General features: G+C 56.7%; 1 protein-coding gene across 1 annotated transcript in view; it reads left to right on the forward strand.

The window, feature by feature from the left end:
• SND1 (staphylococcal nuclease and tudor domain containing 1) overlaps positions 1-14098 on the forward strand; it is a 457273-nt gene extending 443175 nt beyond the window's left edge. The window contains exons 18-24 of the mRNA XM_059711713.1: positions 3307-3448; positions 6986-7109; positions 7929-7998; positions 8925-9038; positions 10626-10829; positions 13367-13411; positions 13519-14098. Coding sequence (XP_059567696.1) covers positions 3307-3448; positions 6986-7109; positions 7929-7998; positions 8925-9038; positions 10626-10829; positions 13367-13411; positions 13519-13584 — 765 coding nt within the window. The 3' untranslated portion in view covers positions 13585-14098. The remainder of the gene's footprint in view (positions 1-3306; positions 3449-6985; positions 7110-7928; positions 7999-8924; positions 9039-10625; positions 10830-13366; positions 13412-13518) is intronic.
• Positions 14099-17927: the final 3829 nt, after the last annotated feature.

The following is a 17927-nucleotide window of genomic DNA, read 5'->3' on the forward strand; positions in this document are numbered from 1 at the left end:
TCAGAGGGCGAACCCAGCCTCTTAGAAATGGGGTTCCTCTAGCTGAGGTGCAACTCTCCCTCTTCTATCCTTTGGTGACTGCATGCTGCTGGTGTCTTCTCACCTCACGAGGCAGCATGTGCACCCCACTTTTCCCTTCCTGTGGCCCAGTGAACTGTAGGGCCTGTCATAGGACCAATGGCCCCTTTATTGCCCTCCATGTGGGAGCAAGGGGGCTGAGAGCCATCCTCAGGCTTTGGTTTGTATCACCATGCCCGCCAGCTGCTGCCCCCTGAGCCTGCCCTCCAGCTGCTGCCCGAGCCTGTAGGAAGAAACTCCCTCTCCCCAGAGGAAACCTGATCCTGTCGCCTAAGGCTCTTCGACTTGAGTCATTAGCAGTTTCTGCTCTCACCTTGTCAGTCTGTTCCCAATTCATCACCTCTACTGTGGAACCTCCTTCCCCCACAGCGGAGGGAAGCAGGGTGGAGTTCGGGTGGGAGCCCAGAACTTCTCCCAGGCTCGGGCCCACTCCAAGCCCATCTTGTCTCTCTGAGGCAGTGAGAGCCCCATGATGCTCAGAGCTGCAGGGATCTCAGGGGAGCCTGGAGGCCGATAGGCGTGGCTGGCTAAGCAGTCACTTCCCTGAGAGGAGGCAGAAGGAAAGGCTCAGCCCCCGCAGGTTGCAGGCCTCGGAACCAGAAGGAATAGGGGCTATGTTGTCGTCGTCATCGTCCCGTCCGCCCCCCCCCCCATTCCCTCCCCTCCTCCCAGTGCTCTCAGTGTCTGGCCTCAGCAGGACGCAGCCCCTAGAACTGGAGGAATTGGGGCTGCTCCCCCTCCCCCGAGTGCTCTCAGTGTCCGAGCCAAGGCCTCTGATTGGAGAGACTCTTTCATAGGAAAGTGCAAAGAGACTCCTTTCATAGGGCAGGGGGCCTGGACAGGTTAGGCCCCGAGTCCCTGATCTGACTGAATAGTTCTGCTCCCTCTCCTCCTGTGGTGGCCAGGCCTGGGGCCAGTGAAGCAGAGGTGTCTCGGTGCATGGTGCGGGAGGTGGCCGAGCTGGTAGGACAGGTGTGGGAGGAAAGTGAGAGGGGTCGGGAGCTGTTGGGGTAGAGCCCAGCCCTGGACCAGGGGCCCATGAGCTCAGCCTCAGAAGGTGGAGCCATTCTCTCTATGGGAAGCAGAGGTTTGGACTGGACGCAAGAGACGACTCTCCCGTCTCCCTCAGCCACTCCCTGGTGAAACATGGGATTTAGGGACTTCTTGTGGGTTTCTGTCCGACGAAGATGAAGAATAAATTCATGGACTAACAGACTTCTTTAATAAAAATGTAGACGTTTATTGGAAGCATATACGGACTCTATCTGGGCAGAGGTGTCTCCTGGGGAGGGGCCCCGAAGTGGGAAAAGCCTGCTCTCTCTCTAATGGGAAAATCCCTGCTGGTGTCCCTTTGTCTCCGGTTTATGTATGCTGCAGTTCTTTGTTTGAGCGGAACCCTTTCTAATTGGACCTTTCATTAGTTTAGGACCCCCATGCTCTCCTCACTGGTTATTTTGTTACATATATCAGTTTCAAAGGCCAAAGCCCATGTGGTGAAGCCTCTTTCTCTCCCCCTTATCTTGCAACATTCCTCCATTCTCTGAAAACGTGTTTCCTTCTTTCCATTATCCTGTGACTTTTCTTTATCCTCTGTGAATGTATGTGTGTCCCCTACCCCCCGCCCCCCCCCCCACACACACACACCCCTCCCCACCCGTTATCCTGTGGCCTTTTTCTATCCTTTGTACAAGTAAGATAAGCACTTTGGTGTCTCCAAACTGCTCAGGTCAGGGCTGCTTTTGATCTACCTTATAATTGCTTTAATTGCTCAGGCCAGAGACACCTCTGTCCTTCACATACGCATTCCTCCCCCGTGGGCCCTCTTTATTCCCTAAACCTGCCTAATTTTGTCCTTAGAATTCCTTTCACTGGCAGCCACTCCTTCCCCCACCCTGGGCTTGGATAGTTCCTGTTGCTCATGCCAGGCCTCTAGTGGGAGGACACACACTTGGGCCACATTAAAGGCTGGAGCCTGGCCTCAGTGGCTGGGGCCCAAGGGGCTCAGTAAGTCCGGCGTTCCTGTCCTCAGCTGCTTCCTGGTGCCACCCAGGAATCCGCAGTCAGCGGGTGGTCGCGTGTCAGACTGCCTCACCTTCCCAGGGAAGCAAAGGAGACTCAGAGAAGGCCCCTCTGACCAAAGTTAGACGACACAATGAAGGCCACGGCTCAGTGCTGCCTGCTGTCTCCAGAGTCCGGGTCAAAGCCAAAAGCTCCGGAAGCGCTCTGAGCCAGCCTACCTGTGTTCAAGTCCTGGTTCTGCTCCTAACAAGCCCGTGTGCCTCAGTTTCCTCTGTAAAGCGGGCCGCATTCATCTCCACTCCAAGGGCGGTTGTGAGGATTAAATGAGTTCATACTTGGAGAATGTTTAGAATGGCTCCTGGCACCTAGTCAGCATGTAAGTCTGGGGCTAGTTCTTTTATCACCCTGCTCCTGTGTGTTTGCCTGTGTGGCGTGTGTGGTCCAGTCCCCGCAGTCCCTCACCGCCTTCCCCCTGCTCAGCTGGAAGGCCACCTCCCTTCCCTGCACTGACAGGATAACCTCCTGGCCACAGGATTGGACCTGACGCACTGTCACGTAGCATCAGCATCTGAGCTGCTGCTTCCCTGACAGCTCAGGGCTGGGAAGGAAGGGAAGAGGACGGTGGAGGGAGTGGTCCCACTTCTGAGCAGGGGTCAGAGCGACCTGCTTGAGATGAGGACAGAGAAGCTGCTAAGAAGGGGCGTTCTTGCACAGGGACAAGCCCTCCCCTCCCCGGCCCAGGGCTGTCACTTGCAGAGCCTCAGGAGTGCCAGTGGCCCTGTGACAGTCAGAGTGACCCTGCAGAGTGGTATGGGGGGGGGGCCAGAACCACCCCAGCGCCGAGGTCCTGCTGGTGGGCGTGAGAATCGCCGGAGCCCGCACTGTGTTACTTTCTCGGGACCTTTAGAACATCCTACTTCGGTAGGCATGCCAGGGGACCCAGGCACCTGCATTTTTAATAAGCTCCCCAGTTGCTCCGATGCCTGCCAGAAGTTGAGAGCCACTGGATCAGAAGCACTTAAGAGCACTTGTCCCCACACCTCCCAGAAGTAGGAGGGTCCCAGGGGCCAGCCGAGGGCCATGTGAGTGCCTGTGGTGACTCCCACATTCACTCGCCCCGGGTGACCCACTTGCCTCAAAGTCCCGTTCCTGGTATCCTTTCTGACTTCACTTCCTCCTCCCCTCCTCCCCTCTGCTGGCCACACGCAGGTCTGGGCACACTACGTGGAGCAGCCTGTGGACGAGGTGCCACCCGTGCCGGAGGAGAAGGAGCGCTCAGCCACCTATAAGCCAGTGTTTGTGACCGAGATCACTGATGACCTGCACTTCTACGTGCAGGATGTGGAGACAGGTGAGTGCACAGGCCCAGCCCAGGCAGCGCTGCCTCCTCCAGCCGCCTCCAGGGCCCTCCCCTACTGCCCAGCCACCAGGCCCCAGCACTGCTCATTGCGTGACCTGCAAGTGCGCCCTGGCGTGGGCGGGCTGAGCAGGTCCTCTGAGGACTGGTGAGGTAACCAGTTTTGTCTGGGTGGTGCTCTGAGACTCTTAGGTAATTGTTTTGCTCCAGGCACCCCTGGCTGAGCTGGGCATGAGGATTTGTAGCCCTCAAAGCCTATCAGGAAGCAGTGAACAGATTGTCTCTATGGTCAGGAAGCAAGAACTGGCATCTCCCAGCCCTCTCCCCGTCAGCTTCCTGGGAAGGCAGGTGGAGGAGGGGAGTGTGGGCTTGTCTCTGCTGGGGTTTCTCTAGAGGTAACCACAGCCCTGAATGGTAGCCATTTGCCATGGAAACAGGAGGCACACCAGGGGAAGTCCTCCCTAGGCGGTCTTTCTAAAGGACTCGCCATCCTCCTCCTTCCTGCCCTCCAGTGCTGTGCCCTGTGGCCAGGGTCCCCGAGGCAGAAACCTCAGCCCAGCCTCCCACCTCCACTCCCTGTAACCTGACCTCCCTCTCATTGCCAGCCAGGGCAGAGGAAAGGGCTCTTAGAGCCACCTCTGGGGCCCAGGAGCCTGATCCTTGCAAGGCCAAGAGGACCGAAGATGCAGCGTCACGGCTCCCTAGGGCTGAGAGAGACAGTGGGCGGGCGGGGTACCGGCTGGTACATGAAGCCTCTGAGATTAGAGACCAACGGGTCAAACGCCTTGAACCCTCAAGCTCTGTCCCTGGGAGACTTTAGGGTCCTGTTCTTATTCAAGGGGAGTCCTCCCCAGCAGGACCGGAGGTGGGCGGAGCCCGTCTGGGAGCTTCTCCTCCGTAGTGTGTCACTGGCACTCAGGGCGGCCCCTGGGTGACAGGATGCAGCTCTGCTCGCCCCCTCGGCCCACCCAGGCCCACTCCAGATCCCTAACAGCTTCGTCTCAGCCACTTCCTCGCTAATGATATTTCCCAGGCAGCTGCTTTTGTGCTAATGTCATTTTGCCAAGGAAAACTGACAGTTTTGAGTCCTGTACCTGAGCTATACTTGGGAGAGGCAAGGATGGAGCTGATGAGCCTTCAGGATCAAGTTCCCTTTTCTGGTTGCTCATTCTCACCAAAGGATATTTTTTCCCATTGGTTTTTAGAGAGAGAGAGAAACATCTATGTGACAGCGACAACACCGATGATTGGTTGCCTCCCAACCGGGCAGGGGTTGAACCTGCAATCCGGGTATGTGCCCTCGACTGGAAATCGAACTCGAAACCCTTTGGTTCATGGGCCGCCACTCTAACCATTGAGCCATACTGGCCGGGCTAGGTCAGGTTCTCTGAGGTCAGCTGCCATCCTGGTAGAAGCTGGACCAGCCATTGGTTGGGAATGAAGCCACGAGAGACCCAGCCTCCGGGCCTGCTTGTGCCGGAAGGACTCTTACAGGGGTGGTGTTCCTGAGCGCAGGCGCCAGCTAGACCCCGCCCAGTGTACACAGCTCCCAGACGGGCTCCACCCACCTCCGGTCCTGCTGGGAAGGACTCCCCTTGAATAAGAACAGGACCCTAAAGTCTCCCAGGGACAGAGCTTGAGGGTTCAAGGCCTTTGGCCCGTCGGTCTCTAATCTCAGAGGTTTCATGTACCAGCCGGTACCCCGCCCGCCCACTGTCTCTCTCAGCCCTAGGGAGCCGTGACGCTGCAGCGAGCAGTAGCCAAGGCAGAAAATAAAGACAGAGGATGAAGGAGGAAACAGCGTCTTTTTAGAACATTGGAGAAGGGAGTGAGCGCTTCATGGCACATTGTCTGGAGAGTCGCAGTGGGCTCCAGAGAAAACCCTGTCCCCCAGTGGCTCCATGAAATCCAGGAAAATAAACCTCAGCACACACAGCCCCCCTCTTCTGCAACTTGTCACCCCCTCTTGGGGACGTCCTCTCTCTCTTCTCCTAATTAGACCCTGCCTTGGGGAAGCAGCGGATGAAATGATGAAAGCGTTTCCATTAGCTGTAAATGACCAACCAGGTGTCTGTGTGAGCACCTCCCAGAGGGCTTTGCCTGTTTGAGGAGGCAAAGCCTGCTTTCTGTTGCCTTGGAGCAAAAAAATAAAAATAAACCAAGTATAGGAGGAACTTGTCTTCTATAGAGGCTTCTCCTCAGTCCCTGAAATTTTACTGTCTGGGCAAGGAACATTATCTCAGGAGAACGGTAGTGTTTACCACTGGGTGGGGGAAGGGCACTGCATCCTGAAGCCCCTGTTCTGAAGCAGTCAGGCAGTGGCCTGTGCAGAGGCCCGAGAGTGGACAGACCTCCCAGGTGCATGTGCAGAGGTCACCCTCAATGCCGCTGAGTTAGCAAGCGCCCTGCACGTCAGGGCTCTCCTGGGCCTTGCAAGAGTGACAACCAGGGGAGCTGTGGTCTGTGCCCTGAAGGAGCTCGCCGTATGGCAGGAACATACACTCAGACGAGGAACTTGTAAGGCCAGCCGACAAGGGTACCAGCAGCCGACACGTGTTAGGCATCTGTTACAGTGAGTGGCGCCTTGGGCCCTGAAGGTGAAAAGAGGAATCCACAGGCACCCCGCACCTTGACCTGGGAGAGCAAAGCAGGCACAACAGGTCTGATGCAGACCTAGGGCCAGGGCCAGGAGGGATGTGAGGGAGAAGCCACTGGGGACTGATGCTGGCTTAGCAAGTGGGAGGCAGCAGGATGGAGCCGGAAGGGAACTTGAGAAGACCCTGGGTGTTGCTAAACCTAGAAAACAAAAAGACAGGCAAGCAACAGAGCCCCAAGGTCAGAGTGTTCAGGAAAGACAAGCAGGGAAGGAGAGCTTCCCCCACCCCCGGTCCAGCTGAGGAGGGCACTGAACTGGGATGGGAAGGAAGAATCCTAACCTGACAGCACTGGGAGTTCAGTTCAGCATGTGTCTCGCAGAGTGACTGGTCAGAGTGGACAAGTTTGAGACACTGAGGCTGCACCGTGTCTCAGAATTGCTCTCCATCTTTTATGCTCAGACTCCCAGGCCTTTCCTTGTCCGGGGTTGTATGGGGCTTATCCTTTATCTCCACGTTAGCTTATAGGAGACATTGCAGAGAGTGGCTGCGGTCAGTCACCACCTCTGTGGCCCAAGCCAGGGCCAGCTCTTGTAGGAATGGGCAGCAGGCTGGCCAGCTCCCACCCTAGAGAATGCTGGTTGGCCTTGGCCTTGATCCACGTCCACTCACATTCTCCACCTCCTTCCCCAAAGCCCAGGAGTGTTCCCACGGGCTCCATAGTCAGCAAGTCACCGTCCTGCCTTTGAGGACAAACAGCATGAAACCTCTTGAGCAGAGAGCAGAGAGGACCTCCCTGGGGGATGGGGGCGAGTCAGTGCTGCAGACGCTCTACAGAATTCCTCACCCACCCACGCCCAGGCTCATCTGCCTCCCCAGCCAGAATGAGCCTCCAGAGAACCTGGCACCCTGGTCTCACTCTTTTCCTCCCCATCAGGCACCCAGCTGGAGAAGCTAATGGAGAACATGCGAAATGACATCGCCAGCCACCCTCCTGTCGAGGGCTCCTACGCCCCGCGCCGGGGAGAATTCTGCATTGCCAAATTTGTGGATGGAGAATGGTAAGCCACTGGGGCCCAAGCAGTGCAGCAGGAGCCAGGGCCAGTCTGTCCTCAGGCCACCGGCTAGACCAGGCATTTGCCTCTGCAGCCTGGTGTCCACCGGGGTGGTGTTGACCTTGGCCGCCTCCCCAGGGTAGCCCTCTATATTGCCCAGAGCCCATGTGGGCCTTGATTCTCCTGCAGTCCAGCCAGCCTCCAGACTACAGAAGTGTGCTCCTCCTCTCTCCCCTCACTCTGCTGGGGGAGTCCTGGCTGTCTGGGTCTCTCGAACACACCCGTCACCCCACTCAGGAAAAGTGATGTCTCAGTGAGCCCAGGCCAGCCACCCCGCCTCCACCCCAACTGTCTGAGACATGAGCAGCAGCAGCCTTGCCCACAGGCAGCAAGGTCACTTACGTCTGGTCTACCGAGGGCAGGGCCCATGGCCCTCCCAGGGTGACGAAGTGACTTGGATGTGTTCCCACTGCGGCCTCCCAGACACTTCTGCCGGCTAATTACAGCTGCTGTTTAGTGTGCCCAGCTTCAGCAGCAGACATCAATCTAGTCATTAGTCTTGTTGCTTTATGCCCCAAGGACACATTAATCTGCTTCACATGCTGCCCTCTCCCTCCCTCTGCTCCCAGCCATGCTCTGATTCCATTAAATGGTGACCACAGTGCCCCCATGGAGTCTGAGGCCTGTCCTCTGTGACACCCACGGGTGTGCTCTCCGACTCCTGGACAGGGAAGTGCTATGCCCGCTCCCCTGCCATCACTGAGGCTCCAAGGAGATTGACTCCTCGGGGCTGTCCCTTGAGCTCTGCCCATGATGCCATTGCAGGTACCGGGCCCGAGTCGAGAAAGTCGAGTCTCCTGCCAAAGTGCACGTCTTCTACATTGACTACGGCAACGTGAGTGGGGGGCCGGGAGCTGGACAAGAGGGGGGCTCCAAGTGGCTGCCAGGGCCATTCAACACAGTAGCCCCTAGGTCAGGGCCATCTACTGTTTGTATGACAGGCCATGACCCCTGAGTGACCAGGCAAAACTGGCATCTCTGGCAGAGGCCTGTGTGCACCCATAGGTCTCTGAGCGCCCAGCCATGCCCACGCTTCCTCTTCTGCCCTGCCTCCGAAGAGAGGGCCCAGGAAGGCCCTCCACACTCAGTTCCTGGTCCGCATGCTCAACATGGTGCTTGTCCCCATCTGCTAACGTGCAGCACATCCCCAAACCGAGGTTTGCTGGGAGGGACACTCCTGAGGTGGCAGAGTGCCTGGGAGAGCGCTGTCGCTCAGGGTGTGTGGTTCCTGAGCGATGGCTGTGGCTGCCCACTTTCCTCAAGGACTAGAGTTGAGGGTCAGTTAGCAGAAAGCCCAGAACTGGGCCATACACCCAATTTACTACCTGGGAATCCACCAGAGGAGAGGTCCTCCCAGGCTTGGCCAGCACCATGGGCAGCCAGGACGCTGCCGGACCCTCATATTGGTGAGCTCTCCCAGCCGGAGCGCCCCTGGTGTGGAAGAGGGAAGGCATTGGAAAGAAAGAAAAACTGCGACTGGAGTCCAGTTATCAAATTACTTGAGTGGGAACCAACAAGTGTGCCCACACCAGGCCCAGGGTTAACAGCATGTGAGCCACAGCTGCCCACTGCAGGTGCCAGCAGGCCATGCTCTCCCAAGGCCTCACTGCAGTGGCTCAGCGGGCAGTCCCTCCATTAGAGCCGTGGGCTAGCAGACAGTCCCTCCATCAAAGCGCCCAGAGGCCTGGCCACAGGAGTTGTCTTTTCGGAACAAGGGGTCATCAAGTGTGTGATGCTATTGGCCTGGTGTGCCCTCTGCAGAGAGAGATCCTGCCGTCCACCCGCCTGGGTGCCCTGCCACCTGCCTTCAGCACTCGTGTGCTGCCAGCTCAAGCCACGGAGTATGCCTTCGCCTTCATCCAGGTGCCCCAAGATGTGAGTCGATGCATCTTCTCTCCTTCCGAAAGGGACTGTCCAGTGACACTCAGCCACCCCTGCGGCCCTTACAGGCTGACAGGAGTGGGAACAATGGGTGGTCTCTTAGTAACAGGACTCAAAACATGGGAGTGACTGAGGAAGTTGAGGGAAGGTGCCAGAGGTGGTGGCATCAGAGCACTTGAGCTAGTCCATAGGAATGGGTAGGCCCATGGCCAGGTGCACGGGGCCAAAGACGAGCCCACCACAGCCAGGCCCTCAGGGCTTGCGGGCAGTGTCAGGAAATGAAAAGGGAAAAGCAGATCAGGGCCTGGGGATCAAGTTTATTCTGTGTTATGGGCAGGAGGGGTGTGGCAGGATTGTCAGCAGAAGTGTGATATGGTCAAGTCTGGTTTTGAAAGTTGCTTCTAGAACAGGGAAGGAGACTGGAAGGAGTTGTTGGGGCACAACTGCATTGAAAATCCAGGCAAGGGACAACGGTGACCAAACCAGGGCCGTGCGAGTGGGGCTGGGAGAAAGGCCAGGTCTCCAAGCACCATCAGAGCAGCTGGGGGCGCGGGAGGGGCAGAGGCTAAGATGGGTTTCCATGTGGGTCTGTTGCTGCTGGCCAAGATAAGCGAGGGGAGAAGGGGCAAATAGAGGCTGTGGGAGCTCCAGGCGGCCTAGTGTTCAGTGTGGAAATGGAAAGCGAGATGAGCCTCAGTCGAGGATTTGAGTTTGAACCTGGGGGTATACAGCGTGGTCTGTAGACATGGGATGGGCGGGGACAGCCTGCGTCCCCACAGCCTAAGTCAGAGCCTGAGGTGCCTGTGCCCCCTGAGAGGAAGACTGCTCAGGGCTGCAGGCGCACCACTCCAGCTGCAGTTCCAGCGCCCCAGGGAGGCCGGGCAGGCGGAGGAGGGGCCTGGCCTCAGCCTCCAGGAGTCCCCGGGGCTCAGAGTGAGGGGCATCTGAACGCATGATTGGAGCAGCTCCCTGGGGCTCAGAGCGAGCGCCGACGGAAAGGCATGGTTGGAGCGGCCGCCAGATGCAGGCTGCTGAGGGGCAGATGTAGGGTAGGATCAGCACCATAGAAGATTTTCTGCCTTTTTACAAAATTACTGCAGGGCTGAGGAGAAACAGCAGGAAAAGGTGTTGACAGAGTAGATCCAGGGCAGTCAGTCTGTGGTGATGAGGAGGCCTGAGCGTGGAGAGACCCTGAGATGACAGTGAAGGCAGAGAGGTGGGGGCTGGGAGGTCACTGCCGGAGCAAGGCCAGCCAAGGTGGGAGTGGTCAGGCCCGGGCAGCAGGTGCAGGCTCGTGTGCCATGTGGAAAAGCCACGTGTCCTCCGAGACACGGCAGATGGGTAGGGGAGAGGATGGTATGACATGCAGATAGGCTTGGAGGGGTCGGGGGGAGGGACAAAAGGAGAGGGACACTTCCTGTCCAGAGCCTGCCTCCTCCCTCGGTAGGATCTGAGTGGACAGTGAGCTGCAGGCGCCCGCCGGGTGACTTTCTTGGAGGTCCAGGACCAGGACCTGGGGTTCAGGTGGCCAGCTTTTGCTCAGACTCCCCTCTCCCACTACCCTGGGTGTTTCTGCTCCAGGAGGATGCTCGAACAGACGCCGTGGACAGCGTAGTGCGGGACATCCAGAATACCCAGTGCCTGCTCAACGTGGAGCACCTGAGTGCCAGCTGCCCCCACGTCACCCTGCAGTTTGCAGACTCCAAGGGGGACGTGGGGCTGGGCTTGGTGAAGGAGGGACTGGTCATGGTGGAGGTGCGCAAGGAGAAGCAGTTCCAGAAAGTGGTATGTGACGCGGAGGTGGGCACCACTGCGGGGGCCGGCCCCTAGTGTCTCCAACTGGCGTCACAGAGGGACCGGGGACTGCGCCAGGAGCCAGGGAGGGAGCAGGAGCCCACCATCCTGCTGTTCCTGCTGGGGAAAGATAATGGATTTCGGTTTGTTGGGGTTTAAAAAAAAAGCTAATTACATCCCAAATTAATTGGCTGCAGGTTTGGCTGAGAATGCAGCTGCAAACTAGAGCGGAAAGTTCCCTGTGCGTGTACCCCCAGGACAGGCCGGAAAGCTTTGCCGGGGGTGGCATGGAAAGGGTCAAAGCCTGTCTTGCTTTCTCACCCCCTGTCACTTCCTTTTCTCTAACATACAACTTCCAAGTCCACAACCAGCTCCTGGCGCTCAGTGCTGCCAGAGCCAGGCGGCAGTGCCAAGGGGTCCGAGGGGACTCTGCCACAACACCCCCCCAGCCTGTTTGCAAAGCCCCCAGGGCCTGGAGCCGCCTGAGTCTCCCTTTTGTGAGATGAGAGCTTGCTGCTCCCCAGGCTGGGCCGTGAGGATGGGGCTGACACGTGGGGAACCGGCTTACACTGTTCAGGTGTCGATCATTACGATCTTGTTCAGGGGACTAGCGGCCCCTTCCACTGAGGACCCTGCTCATCGGAGTCCTCCCAGCCTCTCACTAAGCCATAGCTGAGATCCCGGGACATACCAGCCTCGAGGGATGGGCTGGTGCCAGCCTTGCCCTCCCACACTCCCTCCGAGAGGAAGGGTGGAGGTGGCAGGGTTGAAACCTGTGTTCTGTCTTGACGTGCCCCTTGCTTTCCCAACTCCCAGCCCCTCTGCCTTTCCCGGCTCCCCACGCAGTGTTGCAGCGGTGTGTGGCTCCCTGGACTGCTTATGCGAGTGAAAATTCATTTGGAGAAAGACCCGTGTGGATTGCTCCTGTGTCTCCTCTGGACAGGAGGCCTGGTTCTAGTCCTCCCCCTGGAAATCCCGTGTCCTGAGATTGCTCCGAGGCATCAGCTTAAGTTTCCCTGTAGAACCAGAGACCTTAGTGTCGCCCATGCGAAGCTACCCATATGTCTCTGGTGCCTAGACAATTCCTTTGCCCTGAGATAAACACCCAACGTGCTCATTGATTCATCTAGTCATTCTTTCAGCAAACATTTATTGAGGGCCTGCATATCTCAGTGAACAAGAGACAGTATCCCTCCCCTGTGGAGCCTCGTTCAAGCATGAGGAGATGAGCAGTAAAAATAGATACAATAAGTCAGGGAAATAGGATGTTAGAAGACACGTGCAATGGAAAAGGAGAAAATACAAATAAAGGGCAAATACAGTATGATCTCGCTCACATGTGGAATCTAATGAACAAAATGGAACCAGAGGCATGGGCACGTGGAACAGACTAACAGCTGTCAGGGTGGAGGGGAGGGCATTTGGGGTACTGGATGAAAGAAGGTGAAGGGATTAAGCAAAAATCCATCACAGGTACGAGTACACACACACACACACATATATATAACACGTAGCACGGACAACAGCGTGGTGATAGCCAGAGGGAAAGGTGGGGCTAGGTGGAGGTGGGCAAAGTGGGGGAATCGGAGATGGGAAGAGACTTTGCTTTGGGTGATGGTGCAGCGTGTAGATTATGTTTGGTTGCGTTGTATGCTTGAAACATGTATAGTTTTGTGAACCAATGTCACCTCAATAAATTCAACTAAAAAATAATAAATAAAAGCCATTCCTTTAAAAAGAAAATAAGATAAAAGGCTCTCACTTTAAAGTAAAGAGAATCAGAAGTGTGTGGGAGGGGCTAGTTATAATTTATTTTAACTATATGTTTATTGATTTCAGAGAGGAAGGGAGAGGGAGAGGGAGAGAGAAACATCAATGAGAGAATTCTTGATCGGCTGCCTCCTGCACACACCTTAATGGGGATCCAGCCCACAACCCAGGCATGTGCCCTGATGGGGAATCAAACCATGACCTCCTGGTTCATAGGTCGACACTCAACCACTGAACCACACTGGCTGGGCTGGTTATAATTTTAAATGGGGTCATTGGAGGCCTCAAGAAGGTGATACAATTTTTTAAATTTTTATTGCTGAAAGTATTACAGATGTCCCCTTTTTTCCTCCCCATCCCCCTCCCGCTCCCCATTAATCTCTTCTAGCCCACCCCCACCGCCCACCCAGGCCTTCACCACCCTATTGTCTGTGTCCATGGGTCATGCATACGTGCATACTAGTTCTTTAGTTGATCACGTCCCACCCAGCCACGTTCCCCTACTAAGAAGGCAGTACCTTTATCAGACTTGAAAGGCGGGATAGTAGCCAGGTGGGCCGGAGGGGGAGCTCCGGCAGATGGGACAGCCAGTGTGGAGCTGGGAGACAGCTGGCATGCACGTTGGCTTTTACTCTGAGGGAGCCAGGGATCCACTGGGCAGGGGGTGACGTGGCCCTGACCTGGGTGCCCGACAGTCATTCTGGCTGCCCAATTGTGAATACCCTCATCTTGATCCCTCCCTTTCTCGCTCCCTCCAGATCACAGAATACCTGAACGCCCAGGAGTCAGCCAAGAGCGCCAGGGTGAGTTTTCCCCTCCGGAGCTCCGGGGGGTGCTGAGAGAGGGGGCTTGACCACCCGGGGTTCCAGCAGACCCCGCCTCCCTGACGAGCCATTTTCTGTTCTCACAGTTGAACCTGTGGCGCTACGGAGACTTCCGAGCCGATGACGCAGATGAGTTTGGCTACAGCCGCTAAGCGGGAATCGGGTCCGGCCCCAGCACCCCTCACACAGTACCTCTTCCTCTGCCAGGAGGGTGTTTCCGCTCCAGACCCAGATCGGGGCCTAGAGCGGGTCCAGCTTTGCTTCAGTGTGGAAATGCCTTGCAGGGCAGCATCTGGGCTGGGGGTGGGGTGCAGGGAGCCTGAGGCTCTCAGGAGCCTGTCTTCTGAGATGATGGGCACTGCCGTCCAGTCTCTCCCAGCTGATTTCCTGTTTTTATTTGGATGGGGGGGTTGTGGTTTTTTAAAAATTGTTCTCAAATCAGGAAGAAAAATGAAAGACTTCATGCTAAGGGGGGTGTGATCCTGGCACTGGAGGCCCGCTGCCAGAGAGCACCCCACTTCTATCCCAGACTGCCTTTCTTCCCAGCTCTGTCCAGCTGTTGATCATGTGATTTCTCTGACACGTCCGTTCTCAAATGCCAGCGCGCCTCTCCTTTTCTGTATTTAAAGCTTTTGAGGCCCAATAAAATAGTACATGCTGTCTGCAGCCCTTGTTGGTCGTGGTCACCACATGCCTAGCCACACTCCCAGGAACCTCGCCAGGACTGCGCCAGCTCTCTAGGGGCCAAGAAGTCAGCAGGAGTGTAGATGACGTGTCTCCTCACTCCTGGGGATGCTGCCTGTCCCAACAGGCAAGCCCGCTCTCACCACGGTCTCTCCCTTTGTTTTCACTCATCGTGGAGGCTGGTCGTGGAGAGGAGCATGCCTGTCAGTGGGAGCTGGGCAGTCCTCCCGAGCTCTGAGCAGCCCCTAGGGTGTGGTGGGCATCACCTGGCACCTTGGCCACGCGCAGAAGGCTGCAGATCTTCTCCTTTGACTCATCAGTCTGGACACTGCACATGGCTGCCCTCAAGGACCTTAGAGATGGGAGCAGCTCGGCAAGCCGTGCCCAGGACTTTCCACAGAGGACAGGCCAGGCTCAGTCCTGCCAGGGCCAGAAGGGACTCACTGAGGGCCGTGAGGCGACTTTCCTCTTCCTGGCAGCAGGAGGCATAGCTAACACCAGACAGGCTGGCATGGCGTGGGCAAGATCGGGGCCCTGGTCCCTGCTCAGCTCCCTCTGCCGTCCGTTCTTTGGAGATGGAGCTGAAGGTCAGTGTGCTCCAGAGGCCGTGGCCGAGGAATGCCTGTCCCCAGGTGATTATCTCTTGCTCCGTTTGACTTGACAGTGACCCCCACTGTGAAGGTAGAGCTGGCCGCGCAGTTCAGAAACAACAGGGACTGCTAGCCCCCAGGGGAGCAGAGCAACCGAGGGCAGCCACTGTGGTGTAGTGAGGGGCCTGCCAGGGAGAGGAAGCAGGTGTGTGTGTGTGTGTGTGTCTGTGTGTGATGGGTGGTCACCACTCTGCCGTCCACAGTGTCTAGAGATCTGCCTGTCCTCCCTACCCCCACCCCTGACCTCATCGTGTGCCTGCCCTTCCCAGGCCTGTACTCTGGTGAGACGTGCTGGCGCTGCTTCCTGGCAGCCCACTTGCTGCCCCACCTTCTGATCTGGGTGAGATGCCAGCTGCCATGGAAATTGATCCTTGGTCTTGGGGAAAGTCAGTGTAGGTGGTGGGGCCTGGCTAGCCGTCTCTCATTTTTATTTTCATTTTCTAAAATATTTTATTGATTTTTTTAGAGCAAGAGGAAGGGTGGGGGATAGAAAGATAGAAACGTCAATGAGAGAGAAACATCATTGATTGGCTGCCTCCTGCACGCCCCCTACTGGAGATCGAGCCAGCAACCCCGGACATGTGCCCTCATTGGAAATCAAACTTGTGACCTCGTGGTTCCTAGGTCAATCGTGCTCAACCACTGAGCCATGCCAGCTGGGCCGCCTCTCATTGTTACACCAGAGATCCTGGGCCCCTGAAAACTCTGGCTCCTGGCAGTTCTGCCCCTACATCCACTTGTTCAGGCTCAGGGTTCACCTGGAGTGTCCCTAGGACTCCTGTTTTAGGAAAAACAACAACAAATTTAATGTATGTTTCCAGTACTTGGGATGCACTCTAGTTAAAAGGGAGCAGCAGAGTGAGGAGGACCGAGGGGGGGAGGAGGTGTTGAGTCAGCGCAGACTCGATGTTTCTGTCTCCGGCCCCTCTGGGTGGGTCAGAACAAGGGCTGTGCTCCTCGCACCAGCTCCTTGTGGGGCCCAAGAAGTCAGCTCGGTGATGAATTGTGTGACTCCATCTGTCCCCACTCCTGGAGACACTGTCCTGCCCCAGCAGCAAGCCGCCTCTCGCCATGGTCTCCCACTTTATTTTTAGGCATCATGGAGAAGAGAATGCCCATCTCGCCCATTTCTCTACCGCCTGGTGGGGCCACACAGTGTGCATTCACTTGAGCACAATTTTCGGGGGGCAAGATGCCAACCCACTCTTTTGTGAAAGGGTCTGAAATCATCTCACCATCTTAACAGTTGCCTTGGTTACAACGGCACCAAAATAAACCCTCTGGTTCTCCAATTGAATGATGCCTGAACCTCCCCGCTCCTTCCTGCCTTTCTTCTCTCAGGCTGATTCAGACAAAGGTCGGGGGGGCGCTGCTGCCGCTGGTCTGGTTTTGGCCCCAGCCCCGTGAGCCTCTCTCAGCCATGTCTGTTGCGTTCCTAGGTCCGTCCTGGGCAGGGCTGGGACGGGGGTGAGGCAAGCCAAACCCCCAAGGTGCAGGACTTAAGGAGGCACTCCGAGGGCAGGTGCATCCGTAGTTGAAGCTCGTTAGCATCAGCACCTGCCCACGTAGCACCCAAAACCCTCCGGAGGTCCTTCCCCAGCAGGGATGGCAGACGTGCTCCTCGGTGTCAGGACCTCCGCTCCCATCCTCCTTCCCAGTTGAACAACAAAATCTCTTTGAGCACAACTTACTTATCCATCTGTCCAGCCACCAGCACAGTGTTGGGTTCAGAGAGTGCCGAGGTCATGTCCAGTCTAGGTGTGGAGGAGGCAGCAGATGCCAGCACACTGAGAACAAGCCACGGCCGTGCGCAGTGCACCCCGACGGGCTGGGGCCCTGGCCGGCGGCTGGGAGGCGGCCCAGGAGGAGGGCGGAGGAGGGCTAACAGATGGCCGGAAGCAGCGCCGCTGGTCTGTGAAGGCGCTGGGACTTCTGGTCTCTGCAGGCTGACGCAGCAGGGCCACCGGGGAAGTACTGAGAGCGAGAGCCCTCCCTGGTGGCCCTGCTCACCCTCCTCCCTGCCAGTGAGCAGTAGGGAAAGGCTGGCGTAGCTGCCTCCGCTTTATTTATTGGTTTGATTATTTCCACGACCCAGGGAGCCAGCGGACCCTTTTCTTGCATCAGCCCATGCTGGGAAATAACGGAGGGACTGGAGAACTGGGGCCTCAAGAGTGGTTATTGATGTCATAATTACAAGAGGATGCTAATTTAATTTGAACCTAATTACAGTGCACTACCCTGGGTGGCATGTGTTTTAATAATTAACGTCCTTCAGATGCGTGGGAGGTAATAATATTTACGCTGGGCTGGCCAGCAGCCTGGGGAGGCTGGCGGGGGGCCAGAGCCCACCCTCCCCCGGACAGCTTGGCTGCCGGCAGGTGGAGAAGATGGCGCTCAAGTCTTAGTTGGCTAGTGTCTCTCCACCCTTCCCAGGGGACATGCTTGGGCCTCATTTCCCGCCACTGCCCTCACCCAGCAGGCCACTGCGCTCTGTGGGGCGCCAGACTGTAACCCTGAAATACATGGTGACCTGCAGGGTAGGGGTCTGGGCAGCACCCCTCCCCACCCCACTGCGGGCCACAGAGACCAGGCCTGTTGTGGCTTCGCCTGTGTGCCTGGGCCCCTCCTAAGGGAGGGCTTGTTTCCCAAGAGGACGGAAAGGTGCTTGGTGTTTCTTGTGTATATTGGGAACACTTGTAAGGAAAAGTACGTTCAGGAAAGTGTACAAAGTGCAGCGTAGCTGCTCAGATCACGGGGAACATCACCAGGCCATCACCCCCAAAGGTAACCCCCTCTATCCCAGGAGATGAGTTTGACGGTTTTGTTGCATTTTTGTGGTGTTTTTGTGTTTTGGTTTTAAATTTTGGCCTGGTTTTAAGTTTGGCGCAGGTGGAGTCTGCATGTGTATTTTGTGCCTGCCTTCTCACTCCCCGTCTGTGAGCTCGTCCTTGTTGCATTAGCTATAGTGTGTGCATTCTCGTTTCTGTATGTGCTGTTGTCTGCATACACCACTCCTTGGCGGTTATAAAGAAGTCAGATGCTCAGCAATCTGCTTGAGCCAGTCCCTAAAGGACAAATCTGCTCATCCTAACTATCCAACTGGGGCATGGAGGTGACACTGTGAGAAGAGGTAGCAAGATGACAGGGCAGGGCAGTTTCAC

This window comes from Myotis daubentonii, chromosome 10 (assembly GCF_963259705.1).
Source record: "Myotis daubentonii chromosome 10, mMyoDau2.1, whole genome shotgun sequence".
Classification (NCBI taxonomy): Eukaryota; Metazoa; Chordata; class Mammalia; order Chiroptera; family Vespertilionidae; genus Myotis; species Myotis daubentonii.